The sequence below is a fragment of the Malaclemys terrapin genome, chromosome 13, assembly GCF_027887155.1.
Source record: "Malaclemys terrapin pileata isolate rMalTer1 chromosome 13, rMalTer1.hap1, whole genome shotgun sequence".
Lineage (NCBI taxonomy): Eukaryota > Metazoa > Chordata > Testudines > Emydidae > Malaclemys > Malaclemys terrapin.
Window position 1 is genome coordinate 31935100 of NC_071517.1, and position 16027 is coordinate 31951126.

The 16027-nt window shown below is 48.9% G+C and overlaps 1 protein-coding gene across 1 annotated transcript in view; it reads right to left on the bottom strand.

The window, feature by feature from the left end:
* LOC128848302 (butyrophilin subfamily 2 member A1-like) overlaps positions 1–16027 on the bottom strand; it is a 76780-nt gene that overhangs the window by 49276 nt on the left and 11477 nt on the right. The window contains exon 2 of the mRNA XM_054048215.1: positions 13856–14203. Coding sequence (XP_053904190.1) covers positions 13856–14203 — 348 coding nt within the window. The remainder of the gene's footprint in view (positions 1–13855; positions 14204–16027) is intronic.

Below are 16027 nucleotides of genomic sequence, written 5' to 3' on the forward strand. Positions count from 1 at the left end.
GAGCCAATCAGGACTGGGCAGGAGGCGGCCAATCAGGGCCGGGCTCAGCCCTATATAAAGGCTGCCCATGAGAGGAGCAGTGAGCCTCTCTCAGACCTTCAGAGGGGAAGGGCTGGCTCCCGAGAGGCCAGGCCAGGCCAGGCCAGGCCAGGCCAGGCCAGGCCAGGCCAGGCCAGGCCAGGCCAGGCCAGGCCAGGCCAGGCCAGGCCAGGCCAGGCCAGGCCAGGCGGAAGGGAACTCCAGCTTAGTACCTGCCAGGCTGCAGGCCCTGATAGAAGGGCCCACAAGGTGCAAAGGGACTGAAGGGGAAGCAGCCCAGGGAAGAGAGATGGACAAAGGGGCGCAAAGGAGGGCAGGGAGGCTGTTGCCAGAAGGTCCCTGGGCCGGGACCCAGAGTAGAGGAAGGGACTGGGTCCCCCACTTTCCCCCTTGTATTATACCTGGCTGTTGGAAGTGGCCATAGCGGACTGCATCAGACCCCTGATGGAAGGGGTTAGAGTTTGGGGTGTGGTTGGCCTCTGGGGTGAAGTGAAAGACTGCTGTTAGGGCCCCCTCACACACACACCCCGGAATGGACTAGGGGGCACTGCCAGAGGGCAGTGTCCTAAAGGGGATGCTGCAAGCAGAAGGAAGCAACATGGATCCAGGTGCCAACGGAGGGCGAGAGACAGACGGGACACCACCAGGAGATGGTGCTCCCCATGGACTGAGCTAATTCCCAGATGTGCCAGTGGGAGGTGCTATGGTGGTGAATCCCAACCCTGTCACAAGCCCATGTTTACACTGGCAAATTAAAGTGCTCCAACTTGCTGGCTCGGGGTGTGAAAAATCACCCTGCCGAGTGCAGCAAGTTTGAGCGCTTTAAAACGCTAGTGTAGACAGGCTCCTAGCGCTTGGAGCTAATCCCCTTGTGAAGGTGGATTACCAGGAGCGCTGGGAGAGCTCTCTCCCAGCACTCACAGTGCGTCCACATTCGCACATCAAAGCGCTGCTGCGGCAGCATTTTGAACTTATAAGTGTAGACATAGCCTCAGTGTAGACCTAGCCTCAGCAAAACAGAAAGACAAACACTCAACAAGAAAATGTAGGATTTAAAGTAACACCTCCCACACCTGATCACACTTGGAGTTTTTTTATTATTGATGAGCTAAACTGAAATAAAATTATCTTAATCTGAAACAAGAGTCTTGTACCTTAATCAAAGGTGTGAATTCAAACTGATTTCATTATGGTGGGGTCAGTATGTGTGTGTGTGCAGAGATGCCATTAGGTTGTTTGGAAATTTCACACAGACCAACCTAGAGAGGGAAATGACCTACAAAGAGAGACAAAGAAGCTAGGAAAAGAACAGGAGTACTTGTGGCACCTTAGAGACTAACAAATTTATTAGAGCATAAGCTTTCATGGGCTACAAAGAAGTGGGCTGTAACCCACAAAAGCTTATGCTCTAATAAATGTTAGTCTCTAAGGTGCCACAAGTACTCCTGTTCTTTTTGCGGATACAGACTAACACGGCTGCTACCCTGAAACCTGTCAAAGAAGCTACGAGTGTCTGGAGCCTTCCCCATATGGGATTCTTGCCCAGAAGAGCACAGGCTGCGGAATGCTCACCCAGAAGGGGTGTGACTCACATGGCTTCAGTCTGACAGACTCATGGGAAATGCCCAAGAGCCACAGACAAGGACTGAGGTTAAAGTGCCTAAGGTGAAAATTCTATGTAACCCCCCGTGCTCCTGTTGCTGTTCCTTTTAAACAGCGCACTGATTCCAGCTAGCTGGGGACTAGCAGGTAAACAAAGGGAAAAGTTCATGAGCCCTTGCAGTAAGCTCAGTAGGGCATCTCCAAGGGTGGGGGCCAATTCCACTCCCAAATACAGTAAAAGCTGTTTTATCCAGCATGTTGGGGCAATGGGGGGTACTGGTGAGTGAAAAATGCCGGTTAACTGAGGGAGGGAGTTTGGGTGCAGAGTTGGGGGTTGGGGCGCAGGAGGGGGTGTGGAGTGCAAGCTCTGGGAGGGAGTTTGGGTGCTGGAGGGGGCTTGGGGCAGGGGGTTGGGGAGCAGAAAGGGGGCGCTCACCTCAGGCTGCTCTCTGCAAGCGGCGACCTGTCCTGACTGCTCCTAGACAGAGGCATGGCAGGTGGCTCTGTGCGCTGCCCCCACCCCACCCTGAGGAAACTGCAGCCAGTGGGAGCTGCAGGGGTGGCGCCTGTGGGTGGAGGTAGCATGCAGATCCTCCTGGCCACCCCTCTGCCTAGGAGCAGCAGGGACAGGTCGCTGTTTACAGGGAGCTGCCCAAAGGTAGTGCCCCCCAAATCTTGCACCCTGCCCCCCCTCCTGCCCCGCAACCTCCTGCCCCAAGCCCCCTCCCGCACCCAAACTCCCTCCCAGAGCCTGCACCCCAGCCCTGCACCCCAACCCTCTGCACAACCCCTCCTGCACGCCAACCCTCTGCGAGCCCTGTGCCAAGTGGACCATAAACTGGAATTTCAATAATGATCAGAAATTCCGGTTTATAGAGCTTTCTGGTTGGTGAAGTGCTGGATAAAATAGCTTTTACTGTATAAAGAAAAAAAATTACCAAAATCTTCAGTTATTTCAGCCAGACCCAGAGGGAGATAGCCACATCAGATCTCCATCCTGACAGTCACAGGCCTGTTTTACTCATTGCAGCAAGAAGATAGCCACAAGGAGAAGGTAACCAGCCTATTTGAAGAACTGGATGCTTGTTCAGCTCATGGCGGTGTGGTGACATTAATGCCACATCAGTAATGTATGTTTTAAATGCACAGGATTTGTGGCCTGTGAACCATTTGGTACTGAAGAAATCTGTATGTTTGATGCTAATTTTATTGTTGTTGTTTGCAAAGTATTTGCTGTATGGATGTCATGATAAGATTGTGTCTAGATTTATGAGGAGTCTCAGTTAACTCTCAGATTGTCCTCTTACAAGCTTAATGATTGTTTTAGTTTGAGCAGCTTTATTCTATTGTGGTGTCTTGGGGCATGTTTGCACTAGGGGCCGTATCGACGCATAACGATCGATCCCCCGGGGGTCAATTTATCTACACTAGACACGATAAATTGACTGCTGAGCGCTCTCCCATCGACTCTGGTACTCCACCGAAATGAGAAGCGCAGGCAGAGTTGACGGGAGAGCGTTAGCTATCGAATAACTGCTGTGTAGACACTGTGGTAACGAGATCTAAGTATGTCAACTTCAGCTATGCTATTCACGTAGCTGAAGTTGTGAAACTGAGATAGATCCTGCGCAGTAATGTAGACAAGCCCTTTGTCCAGTTTGGAATAAATTCAGGCTATGAGCATCCACGACTGTCCAAATGTGCATATTTATCCCATGTGTTATTATCCACAGGTGGGAGTTCTGCTGTCCAACCAAACTGAATGCACTCACTCTCCCTGCAGTAACATGGAATTATAGTGGGTGCTTGTGTAACCAAAGTTTGGTGAGTTACGTTTACAATACAGAAGGGAATTACCTTGTTGTGGTTATAAAGTGAACTCTGTGTAATACTCAATCATGGCTATGATCAGAGGTGAAAGTGGGCTGGTGCGTGCTGGAGCAGCACTCCGGCAAGAGCCGGGTGCCGCTCCGGCCTGCACATGGATGACTTTTGTTTCCCCCTGTCGGCGGGCCTGCTGGTACGGTCTGGCAGTGCTGCTGCACCCGTGAGTGGTGGGGGCGCAGGCCCAACCCCTGCTGACAGCTTCAGGCCCCTGCTAATCCCCCAGGCTGCGTCGCTCAGGGGACAGGCCTTGGATGGAGTGCAAGCACATAGGGGCAAGGCGGGGGCTTCCCTGCCCTGCCCCTTTTGCCTGAGGCCCCACCCCTTCTGGGGGCCAAATCCGCCCCCCCTGTTACGGACGCTGGCCTCCACTTTCACTCCTGGCTATGATTGGCTGCTCAGGTTACCCACAATTGACAATTACTGTGCTGTGTATGGGAGGGAGTGGCTGGAAGGGTTTTAAGTAGAATGTAACATTGTCAGTGCATTGGAATTATTGTCTATGATTGTCTGTCTTACAGCAGCGATTAGAGGCCCCAGCTGAAACTGGAGCTCTGGTGTGTTGGGAACTATACACACATCACAGGAGACAGCCTGTGCCCTGAAGAGTTTACAGTCTAAACAGGCAAGATGGACAAAGGGTGAGAGAGGAAACAGAGGCACAGAGACTTGCCCAAGTTCTTGCGCTGCTCAGTGGTAAAGGCAGGACTAAAAGCGCTGTCCCTTGACACTCAGTGCACTGCGCTATCCACCAGGCAATCATGTCTCTCATTTAGTGCTGTTCTAGCTTATGTGCACATGCTTCATATTCTCTACCAGTAGTGGGAAGCTGGCGCTGCTACATAAACCTGCAGTTTCCTGAGCAGGAACAAGAGACTGGCTCTCCCTTTTATGAACACAGACAATGCCTCTCAGCAGGGACAAAGGGTTGGATGAGAAAAACCATTGGAAGGAGCTGTGCACTGCTTAACTGATGGGCAGGGAGGCTAAAGTCTTCCACTACTTCCACTTAGGCCTGGTCTACACTATGACTTTAATTCGGATTTAGCAGCGTTAAATCGAATTAACCCTGCACCCGTCCACACAACGAAGCCATTTATTTTGAAAGAAAGGGCTCTTAAAATCGATTTCTGTACTCCACCCCGACGAGCGGAGTAGCGCCAAAATCGATTTTGTCATTTCGAATTAGGGTTAGTGTGGCCACAATTCGATGGTATTGGCCTCCGGGAGCTATCCCACAGTGCACCATTGTGACCACTCTGGACAGCAATCTGAACTCGGATGCACTGGCCAGGTAGACAGGAAAAGCCCCGCGAACATTTGAATTTCATTTCCTGTTTGCCCAGCGTGGAGAGCACAGGTGACCAGAGATAGCTCATCAGCACAGGTAACTATGCAGGCCGATAATCGAAAAAGAGCACCAGCATGGACCGTACGGGAGGTACTGGATCTGATCGCTATATGGGGAGAGGATTCAGTGCTAGCAGAACTTCATTCAAAAAGACGAAATGCCAAAACTTTTGAAAAAATCTCCAAGGGCATGATGGAGAAAGGACACAATAGGGACTCAGATCAGAGCTGCGTGAAAGTCAAGGAGCTCAGACAAGCCTATCAAAAAACAAAGGAGGCAAACGGTCGCTCCGGGTCAGAGCCGCGGACATGCCGCTTCTACGCCGAGCTGCATGCAGTTCTAGGGGGGGCCGCCACCACTACCCCACCTCTGACCGTGGATTCCGAGGCGGGGATAATCTCATCAGCTACACCTGAGGATTCTGCGGACGGGGAAGAGGAGGAGGAGGACGAGCTTGCAGAGAGCACCCAGCACTCCGTTCTCCCCAACAGCCAGGATCTTTTTCTCAGCCTGACTGAAGTACCCTCCCAACCCAGTATCCAAGACCATGACCCCATGGAAGGGACCTCAGGTGAGTTTACCTTTTAAAATATAAAACTTGTTTTAAAAGCAAGGGTTTTTAATGATTACTTTGCCCTGAGGACTTGGAATGCATTCGCAGCCAGTACAGCTACTGGAAAAGTCTGTTAACATGTCTGGGGATGGAGCAGAAATCCTCCAGGGACATCTCCATGAAGGTCTCCTGGAGGTACTCCAAAAGCCTTGCCACAAGGTTTCTGGGCAGTGCAGCCTTATTCCGTCCTCCGTGGTAGGACACTTGACCATGCCATGCTTGCAGCAAGTAATCTGGTATCATTGCATGACAAAGCCTGGCAGCGTATGGTCCCGGTGTTTGCTGGCATTCAAGCAACATCCGTTCTTTATCTTGCTGTGTAATCCTCAGGAGAGTGATATCGCTCATGGTAACCTGGTTGAAATACGGGAATTTAATTAAGGGGACAGAGGTGGCCGTTCCTACTGGGCTGTTTGCCTGTGGCTGAAAAGAAATCCTTCCCTACAGTTAGCCAAGCGCGGGGGGGGGGGGGGAGGGAATTGGCCCAGAGCTTTTCGCGTTTGGCTAGCGGGGATCTTCCCTGATACCAGCCATGCGGTGGGGGGAGGGGTAAAACGATCATCCCAGAGAATTCATGGCGGGTGGGGGGTGTTAGTTTGGTTCCTGCAGGGATCTTCCCTGATACCAGCCACGCGGTGGGGGGAGGGATAAAGCGATCATCCAGAGAATTGGATGGGGGGGGTTAGTTTGTTATCTGTTGCTGAAGGTTAACAGGAAAACCGCAGCACTCAACGGGCTTTGCTTGGTATGTGGGAAAGGAGGGCGCAGAAGCCGAAAGACAATGGCTTACCATGGCCGCATGCAAGCCGAATTCTGTTGCCCGGACCTGCATCTGTGATCTTTAGCAGCAAAGCCACAGGCACTCAATATTAAGAGGCAAAATGCGACCTTGCACAGAAATCACATGTGCTATGTAATGTGAATAGTGTTGGTCACCGTGAAAGAGTATAAGCATTGTTCTGCAAAATGTATCTTTTTAAAAAAAATTCTCTCCTTTTTTCCCTCCCTCCAGCAGCTGCAAATTCTTCAAGCCTCCCTCCTCCGTCCCGAAGGCTATCACAGATAAGGCGTCGGAAAAAGGAGACGCGAGACAATATGTTCGCAGAAATCATGGAATCCACCCGCAGTGACAGAGCTCATCTGAATGAGTGGAAGGACACGGTTTCAAAGTATAGGAAAGAAGCCAGTGAACGTGAGGACAGGAGGGACCAACATGAGGACAGGAGGGACCAACATGAGGACAGGAGGGACGCTCAAGATGAGAGGTGGCGGTAGGAAGATCAGAGGAGGCAGGATGCAACGCTGGGGCTGCTGTGTGAGCAAACAGACATGCTCCGGCGTCTGGTGGAGCTTCAGGAATGGCAGCAGGATAACAGAGTGCCGCTACAGCCCCTGTATAACCACCCTCCCCCGTCACCATGTTCCATAGCCTCCTCACCCAGACGTGTAAGAACGCGGGGGGGGGGGGGCAGAGGCTCCGTACACCTTCCCATTCCACCCCAGTGGACAGCCCAAGCAAAAGGCTATCATTTTTTTAACCTTTTTTTAGTGGCCTTTTCCTTCCCGCCGATCCTCCTCCCAAACCCCACCCGCTTTCCCTCCCTCTTTTTATAATCTATTAATAAAGAATAAATGATTTTTAAATGATAGTGACTTTATTTGGTTTGAAAGCAAGCTGGGGGAAGGGGGAGGGTGGGTTCCTTACAGAGAATGAGTCAATAAAGGGGGCGGGTTTTCATGAAGGAGAAACAAACAGATATTTCACATTGTAGCCTGGCCAGTCATGAAACTGCTTTTCAAAGCTTCTCTGATGCACAGTGCTTCCTGGTGTGCTCTTCTAATCACTCTGGTGTCTGGCTGCGCGTAATCAGCAGCCAGGCGATTTGCCTCAGCCTCCCACCCCACCATAAAGGTCTCCCCCTTACTTTCACAGAGATTGTGGAGCACACAGCAAGCAGAAATAACAATGGGGAGATTGGTTTGGCTGAGTCTGAGCGAGTCAGTAACGATCGCCAGCGACCTTTTAAACGGCCAAATGCACATTCTACCACCATTCTGCACTTGCTCAGCCTGTAGTTGAACAGCTCCTGACTCCTGTCCAGGCTGCCTGTGTACGGCTTCATGAGCCATGGCATTAAGGGGTAGGCTGGGTCCCCAAGAATAACTATTGGCATTTCAACATCCCCAACGGTTATTTTCTGGTCCGGGAAGTAAGTTCCTTGCTGCAGCCCTTTAAACAGAGTAGTGTTCCTGAAGACGCGAGCGTCATGAACCCTTCCCGGCCAGCCCACGTTGATGTTGGTGAAACGTCCCTTGTGATCCACAAGTGCTTGCAGCACCATTGAAAAGTACCCCTTGCGGTGTATGTACTGGGTACCCTGGTGCTCCGGTGACAAGATAGGGATATGGGTTCCATCTATCGCCCCACCACAGTTAGGGAATCCCATTGCAGCAAAGCAATCCACTATGACCTGCACATTTCCCAAAGTCACTACCTTTCATAGCAGCACCTGAGTGATTGCTTTGGCTACTTGCATCACAGCAGCCCCACAGTAGATTTGCCCACTCCAAATTGATTCCCGACTGACCGGTAGCTGTCTGGCGTTGCAAGCTTCCACAGGGCTATCGCCACTCGCTTCTCAACTGTGAGGGCTGCTCTCATCTTGGTATTCTGGCATTTCAGGGCAGGGGACAGCAAGTCACAAAGTCCCATGAAAGTGCCCTTACGCATGCGAAAGTTCCGCAGCCACTGGGAATCATCCCACACCTGCAACACTATGTGGTCCCACCAGTCTGTGCTTGTTTCCCTTGCCCAGAATCAGCGTTCCATGGATAGAACCTGCCCCATTAACAACATGATCTCCAAAGCACCGGGGCCCGTGGTTTGAGAGAATTCAGTGTCCGTGTCCATGTCCATGTCCTCATCACACTTGTCTCTGTGCTGCCGCCGCCGCTGCCTCCTCACCTTGTTTTTCTGGTCCTGGCTCAGCATAAACTCCATGAGAACGCGCGAGGTGTTTACAATGTTCATGAGCTGAGAGATCTCCATGCTTGCCGTGGTATGGAGTCTGCAGTGTTCACCCAGGAAAAAAGGCGCGAAATGGTTGTCTGCCGTCTATTGCTTTCATGGAGGGAAGGAGGGGTGAGGCTGTACCCAGAACCACCTGCGACAATGTTTTTTGTCCCATCAGGCACTGGGATCTCAACCCAGAATTCCAATGGGTGGGGGAGACTGTGGGAACTATGGGATAGCTACCCACAGTGCAACGCTCCAGAAATCGACGCTAGCCCCGGTACATGGACGCACACCGCCGAATTAATATGCTTAGTGTGGCCGCATACATTCGACTTTATACAATCTGTTTCCCAAATTCGAATTATATAAATTCGGATTAATCCCGTAGTGTAGATATACCCTTAGTTACAAAAATAATTTTACAAACATTTGTGACCCCCTTGGGGCTTAGAGAGCATGGCCCCTTCAAACCTGTCCTGGGGCAAAGGAAGTGCTGTGTGTTCCAGGGGGCGGAGGGTGGAGACAGGGTGAGTGTGTCTGTAGCTCCCAACAAGAGGGCTACAACAAGAGGCCCTCACACAGTGACAGCAGCCAAGAACCTGCCCAAAGCCCAGGAGTGACAGAGCGGTTGGCTGGGGACACCCCAGGACGGGAGCCAGGAGGAGCACTGTGCCAGGGAGGAATCTCCTGAGAAGGACAAACCGGAGCCAGACCCAGTTTTGCTGTCACCCAGAACTGTATGGGGCTGTGAGTACTTGGGTTTGTGACTGCATTGGGAATAAGGAGGGCATTATTATACCTTGTGTTAGCCAGGTAAGTGGAAAGGTTGTCGCTCTGTGTCAGTTTGCAGAGAGTGGCAGAAGAGGGCACTGGAGGGGTTTGCTGTGGAAAATTAACTGGTGTCAAAGATAACCAGGAGCACCCAAGACTCACTGCTGCATGGGAACTTGACCCAGGACTCCTGAACTGTGAGTGTAGATGCAGTGCTTGGCATCTCCCATTTTTAATTGTGGTATCACTGGGCCCGTGGTACCTTGGGTTGACTGTAACCTCTTTTACCGGCGCTCCCATATTTCCCCCCGTTGTTTTTCTATCTTCATCCCTCTGTAAATAAATATTTCCCTTTTCTATATTCACTGATCTATTCTGGTGTGTGTGTATTTACACCAGTGGGGTTTCGAACAGGTGCCCCTGGGGTGGAAGGGAGTTACCCCGCTGTGTTCCAGTGTGCACCTGTTCTTGGCTAGAGCCGCTCTGCAGAGCAGACTCCATCTTGGCTATGAGGGCTCTCTAGTTACATATTAATCCCACAAAGTACTTCCCAACGCAGAATTACAGTTTTCCAGCAGGGCCTTGTGTCTTTCCAAATGCAGAGAGCAGCTAAACTTACATTCCTGAAACCCAAGAGATACAAAGTAACAGCACACACCGCCCCAGCCTTGCAACCTGAATTTTGACTCCTGGGACTGGCAACACTGGTCTACAATTTTTGAGAAGTCGTCTGCTTCAGAGATAAAATGTGCTATTTATTATGTATTTTGATGTGCTGAATTCAAATATGACAATTAAAACAACTGATTGGCTACTGTTTCTAAGATATTTAAGTTTTTACATTTTATGTCTATATATATTGTGTAGATAGTAGAGTTTTAGTCATACATTGTAAACCTAGGTCTTTTCATGTGTTTATGGTTGCTTTACATGATAATATTTCACCTGCCCTGTTTATGTAACACTTTAAAAATCAGCCAAAGGGTTATATAAATAAAATTTATTATGAAACAAAAGGCAAAATCTATTATGTACATAGTTTAGTCCTATTCAGTGTCTACTCGGCGCTTCTTGGCTTGTCTCTTGTATTCATTAAATGGAGCATCTCTTGTCATTGTCCAGCAATAGTCTGCAAGCATTTGCCCTGATAGCGTTTCTCCATTGTTGCAATGTCCTGGTGAAATCGCTCACCGTGCTCGTCGCTCACTGCTCCGCAGTTCGGTGGAAAAAAATCTAGATGAGAGTGCAAAAAATGTATCTTTAGTGACATGTTGCAACCAAGGCTTTTGTATGCCTTGGGGAGGTTTTCCACCAACAACCTGTAGTTGTCTGCCTTGTTGTTTCCAAGAAATTTTATTGCCACTAACTGGAAGGCTTTTCCTTGCCACACAGTGCATGGTCAAATGCATCATCTCGAAGAAGTTCACGAATCTGAGGACCAACAAAGACACCTTCCTTTATCTTAGTGTCACTTAACCTTGGGAATTTTCCATGGAGGTACTTGAAAGCTGCTTGTGTTTTGTCAATGGCCTTGACAAAGTTCTTCATCAGACCCAGCTTGATGTGTAAGGGTGGTAACAAAATCTTCCTTGATTCAACAAGTGGTGGATGCTGAACACTTTTCCTCCCAGGCTCCAATGACTGTTGGAGTGGCCAATCTTTCTTGATGTAGTGGGAATCTCGTGCCCGACTATCCCATTCGCAACAAAAACAGCAGTACTTTGTGTATCCAGTCTGCAGACCAAGCAAGAGAGCAACAACCTTCAAATCACCACAAAGCTGCCACTGATGTTGGTCATAGTTTATGCACCTCAAAAGTTGTTTCATGTTGTCATAGCTTTCCTTCAGATGGACTGCATGACCAACTGGAATTGATGGCAAAATATTGCCATTATGCAGTAAAACAGCTTTAAGACTCGTCTTCGATGAATCAATGGACAGTCTCCACTCATCTGGATTGTGAACGATGTTGAGGGCTGCCATCACACCATCGATGTTGTTGCAGGCTACAAGATCACCTTCCATGAAGAAGAATGGGACAAGATCCTTTGGACGGTCACGGAACATGGAAACCCTAACATCACCTGCCAGGAGATTCCACTGCTGTAGTCTGGAGCCCAACAGCTCTGCCTTACTCTTGGGTAGTTCCAAATCCCTGACAAGGTCATTCAGTTCACCTTGTGTTATGAGGTGTGGTTCAGAGGAGGAGGATGGGAGAAAATGTGGGTCCTGTGACATTGATGGTTCAGGACCAGAAGTTTCATCCTCTTCCTCTTCCTCGTCTGACTCAAGTGAGAACGATTCTGGTGCATCAGGAACCGGCAGTCCTTCTCTGTGGGGTACTGGGAGTATAGCTGATGGAATGTTTGGATAATGCACAGTCCACTTTTTCTTCTTTGACACACCTTTCCCAACTGGAGGCACCATGCAGAAGTAACAATTGTTGGTATGATCTGTTGGCTCTCTCCAAATCATTGGCACTGCAAAAGGCATAGAGTTCCTTTTCCTGTTCAACCACTGGCCAAGATTTGTTGCACTAGTGTTGCAGCATATGTGTGGGGCCCACCTCTTGTCCTGATCTCCAATTTTGCAGCCAAAATAAAGGTGATAGGCTTTCTTAACCATAGTGGTTATACTGCGCTTTTGTGATGCAAAAGTCACTTCACCACAAACATAGCAGAAGTTATCTGCACTGTTCACACAAGTACGAGGCATCTCTGCTCACTTTGGCTAAACAGAAATGTGTCCCTCTGCAAAATCAAACACTGGCAAATAAGAGAGCACAACACTGTATGATTTCTAGAGCTGATATAGGGCAATTTGTTCAGCAGAGTGATGTAAGCTTCGTTATGATTGCATCATCCGTGACTTCTAGGAATAACATGATGCAATTCATATCATGTATGACGCAATACCAGCTTCAGATTGCATCATTCATTGTTTTGCCTAAAAAGCAAGTACTGTCCAAACCCAGTCATAGATTTATTCATAGATCCAGTCAAAGATGTATTTTAGTCATTTCTGGTTTAAATTGAGATCCCTTCCCTTTATAACTCACTTATCCTCCGCCATTCCCAAGTCAAGGGTCGTATATACTGACCCAATAGCATATCTTGAAAACTAGAGCCAATCAACAATTTGAAGCATCATTTTCGTTCTCAGTGACCCAGAATTAGTAAAGTTTGACTACATTTATTTCAGAAGCATTTTGGCTGTAGAGCAGTGCAATAGGTGCGGGGAGCGGTTCAGTGAGGGTGGTGCCATAATAAATAGGCCTGAGGAAGGTGCCATTGCTGGTGTTGTATTTCTTGGATTTGGATTCCAGCATCTATCTGCCTGCACTCCCACTGCCTTCCCCGTGTTTGGAGTCACTGTAGTGACTGGTGAAGGGATTCATTACAGCAGGCTGGCAGAGCTGTCGCTGTGATATGATCACATATGTCTCATTTCAGTGCTGAGGTCTGCAGCTGTAGGCTGCATCAATAGAAGTGCACAGAAGTGTCTTCCAGCTATGGGGATTGTCAGCAGTCTGGTGTTTGCTGCACCTGCCCTAAACCTCATTTCCTGGTTACAGAACTAGCTACACCTGTGCCCTGGCTGGTCTGTCTGGCAGCACCTTCAGCGGTCAGGCCTCCTGCCTGCACCTGTCCTGCGGGGCGGGGGGAATTCCTCAGTTCTCCCATCCTTAGACCAGACTCTGGGTTATGGGACCCTGTGTATCAACCACTGGGGGCACCAGACACAAGCCGAGAATCAATCCCAACTGGTGACTCCCCAGTCTGGGGAGGATCAGCCATTGTTTGCCCCAGGTGTGCACAAAACAGTTGTAATAACCACAACATGCTAATATCACCTGACTTTTTATTGGTGTTTGTGTATCTTCTTAACCCCTTGCTTTAATGCAGTGTCTCTTAACCTTTCTAGATTACTGTACCCCTTTCAGGAGTCTGATTTGTCTTGCATACCACCAAAGTTTCACCACCCTTAAAAACTACTTGCTTACAAAATCAGACATAAAAATACAAAATGTCAAGGCCACACTATTCCTGAAGAATTGCTGACTTCTCATTTTTACCACATAATTATAAAATAAATCAATTTGAATATAAATATTGAACTTGCATTTCAGTGAATAGCGTATAGAGCAATATAAACAAGTCATTGTCTGTATGAAATTTTAGTTTGTACTGACTTCACTGGTGCTTTTTATGTAGCTTGTTGTAAAACTAGGCAAATATCTAGATGAGTTGATGTACCCCTTGGGAGATCTCTGCGTACCCCCAGGGGTACATGTACCCCTGATTGAGAACCATTGCTCAGGTGACCTCAAATTTAGCCTACGAACCCTACCCCAGACTCCAATGAGTCACAACAATTTTCAAGACAATCTGATTATGAGTGTGAATTTTAGAGCCCTTAGGGGAAAAAATTGTTGTTAAACAGTGAACTAGAACAAACCTTAACCAGAGCAGAGCTACTGACCCACTATAATGAGAAAAATCAGCTGTCATTTCACAATGACCCCTCTGACTCCACTTATTACCCCGTTGAAGACATCGAAGTACCACAAGTCACTGACCTGCCACCTGCAGTTCCAATAGAGCTTCTTCATAATAGACACTGGAGTCAAAATAACACGTGTACTGCCCATCATCAGAGGGTCGGATATCGCGTATTCTCAGGAAAACTCTCCCATTGGTGATGTCGCCTTTCAAGAGCTCAGTTCTCCCTTCATATTCCAGCATCTGCTCTCCATACTGATCGTTCCCATCAAGGTACAGGTGCACAACTTCAGAGTACTTGGATCGGAACCATCTCACCTCCATGTTCTCAGCGCTCATCCTGGGGGAGAGGTAGCAGGGGAGGATGGCCTCACCCCCTAGGGAGGCAGTGACTGGATGGTCAGGTCCAGTCACTGTGAACTGTGCTGTGAAATGTACAATGAAAAATGGAAATTAAATAGTGAGAGGTGGCATTAATTCAGCAGTAAGATCCACAGTGAGAGCGCACTCTGCATTAGAAGTGAACGTCATGTCCCCATGCAATGCCCTAGACACGTCTATGAGTGCAGAGAGTCACAGGCTTGGAACTGCACCTCTGACCCCTCTGTGGTCTGCTCAAGGAATGGCCCCTTAGGTCTTAGCCCTCCAGCTGTCACCTCTCTCTGGGCCGGGACCCACGTCCCTCTCCCTCACACTGGGGTTTCAGGTCCTGCAATTCACTGTGGTTTTCCCAGCAGGCCTGACCAAAAACCAGCACCTGTTCTTTGCTTTCTGTCCCAGGGCTATGAACAGTGTATGCCAGTAACCAAACAGCTCCTGCACTTAGGATGGAAGAATCCCATGCACCGCTACAGGCTGGCAGCAGTTCTGCACAAAAGGACCTGGGGATTACAGTGGACAAGAAGCTGGATATGAGTCAGCAGTGTGCCCTTGTTGCCAAGAAGGCCAACAGCATATTGCACTGCATTAGTAGGAGCATTGACAGCAGATCGAGGGAAGTGATTATTCTCCTCTATTTGGCACTGGTGAGGCTACACCTGGAGTATTGCGTCCAGTTTTGGTCCCCCCACTACAGAAAGGATGTGGACAAATTGGAGAGAGTCCAGTGGAGGGCAACGAAAATGATTAGGGGTCTGGGGCACATGACTTATGAGGAGAGGCTGAGGGAACTGTGGTTATTTAGTCTGCAGAAGAGAAGAGTGGGGGGATTTGATAGCAGCCTTCAACTACCTGAAGGGGGATTCCAAAGAGGATGGAGCTGGGCTGTTCTCAGTGATGGCAGATGACAGAACAAGGAGCAATGGTCTCAAGTTGCAGTGGGGGAGGTCTAGGTTGGATATTAGGAAACACTATTTCACCAGGAGGGTGGTGAAGCACTGGAATGGGTTACCTAGGGAGATGGTGGAATCTCCATCCTTAGAGATTTTTAAGGCCCTGCTTGACAAAGCCTTGGCTGGGATGATTTAGTACATATTGGTCCTGCTTGGAGCAGGGGATTGGACTATATAACCTCCTGAGGTCTCTTCCAACCCTAATATTCTATGATTCTATGACATGATAAAAGGGAGAGACATTTTGTCATGCTCACTCTCTTCCACCTACATCTACATCTTCCACCAGCACTAAGCGATTGAAACGCTGATGAAAGGGGAGAGCCTGACTGAAAAGTAACCAGCCAGCCTGTAGTGAGAAGCATCTAAGCTTTTAAGGACATTGAAAGTGTTAAGATCAGCGTAGAATGGGTTTTGCTTTTATTTCATTTGACCAAATCTGACTTGTTATGCTTTGACTTATAATCACTTAAATCTACCTCTATAGTTAATAAATCTGTTTGTTTATTCTACCTGAAGCAGTGAATTTGGTTTGTAGTGTGTCAGGCCTCTGGTCAGTTCAATCCAGCTTTTAAACCAAAAATCTTTGTTCTCTTAGACTTCTGGACCTGGTCTCAGGGCCGGCCTTAGGGAAAATGGTGCCCTGGGCAAACTTGTATTTTGGTGCCTCCCCCCATCACCCTTGGCACCCACAATCTTCCCACTTCCCCATCACCTCCTTGCCCCAGTGCTTAATTTATATTGAAAGAGGTGCTAGAGCTCAATCCCGGCACAAATTAAGCACTGGCTGGGTGGTCTGATAGTGGTGGCTGCTGGTTGGGTGTCCAGCTCTGAAGGCAACAGCGCTGCCAGCAGCAGCGCAGAAGTAAGGGTGGCGTGATATATGGTATAATGCTACCCTGACTGCTGCTGTGACTC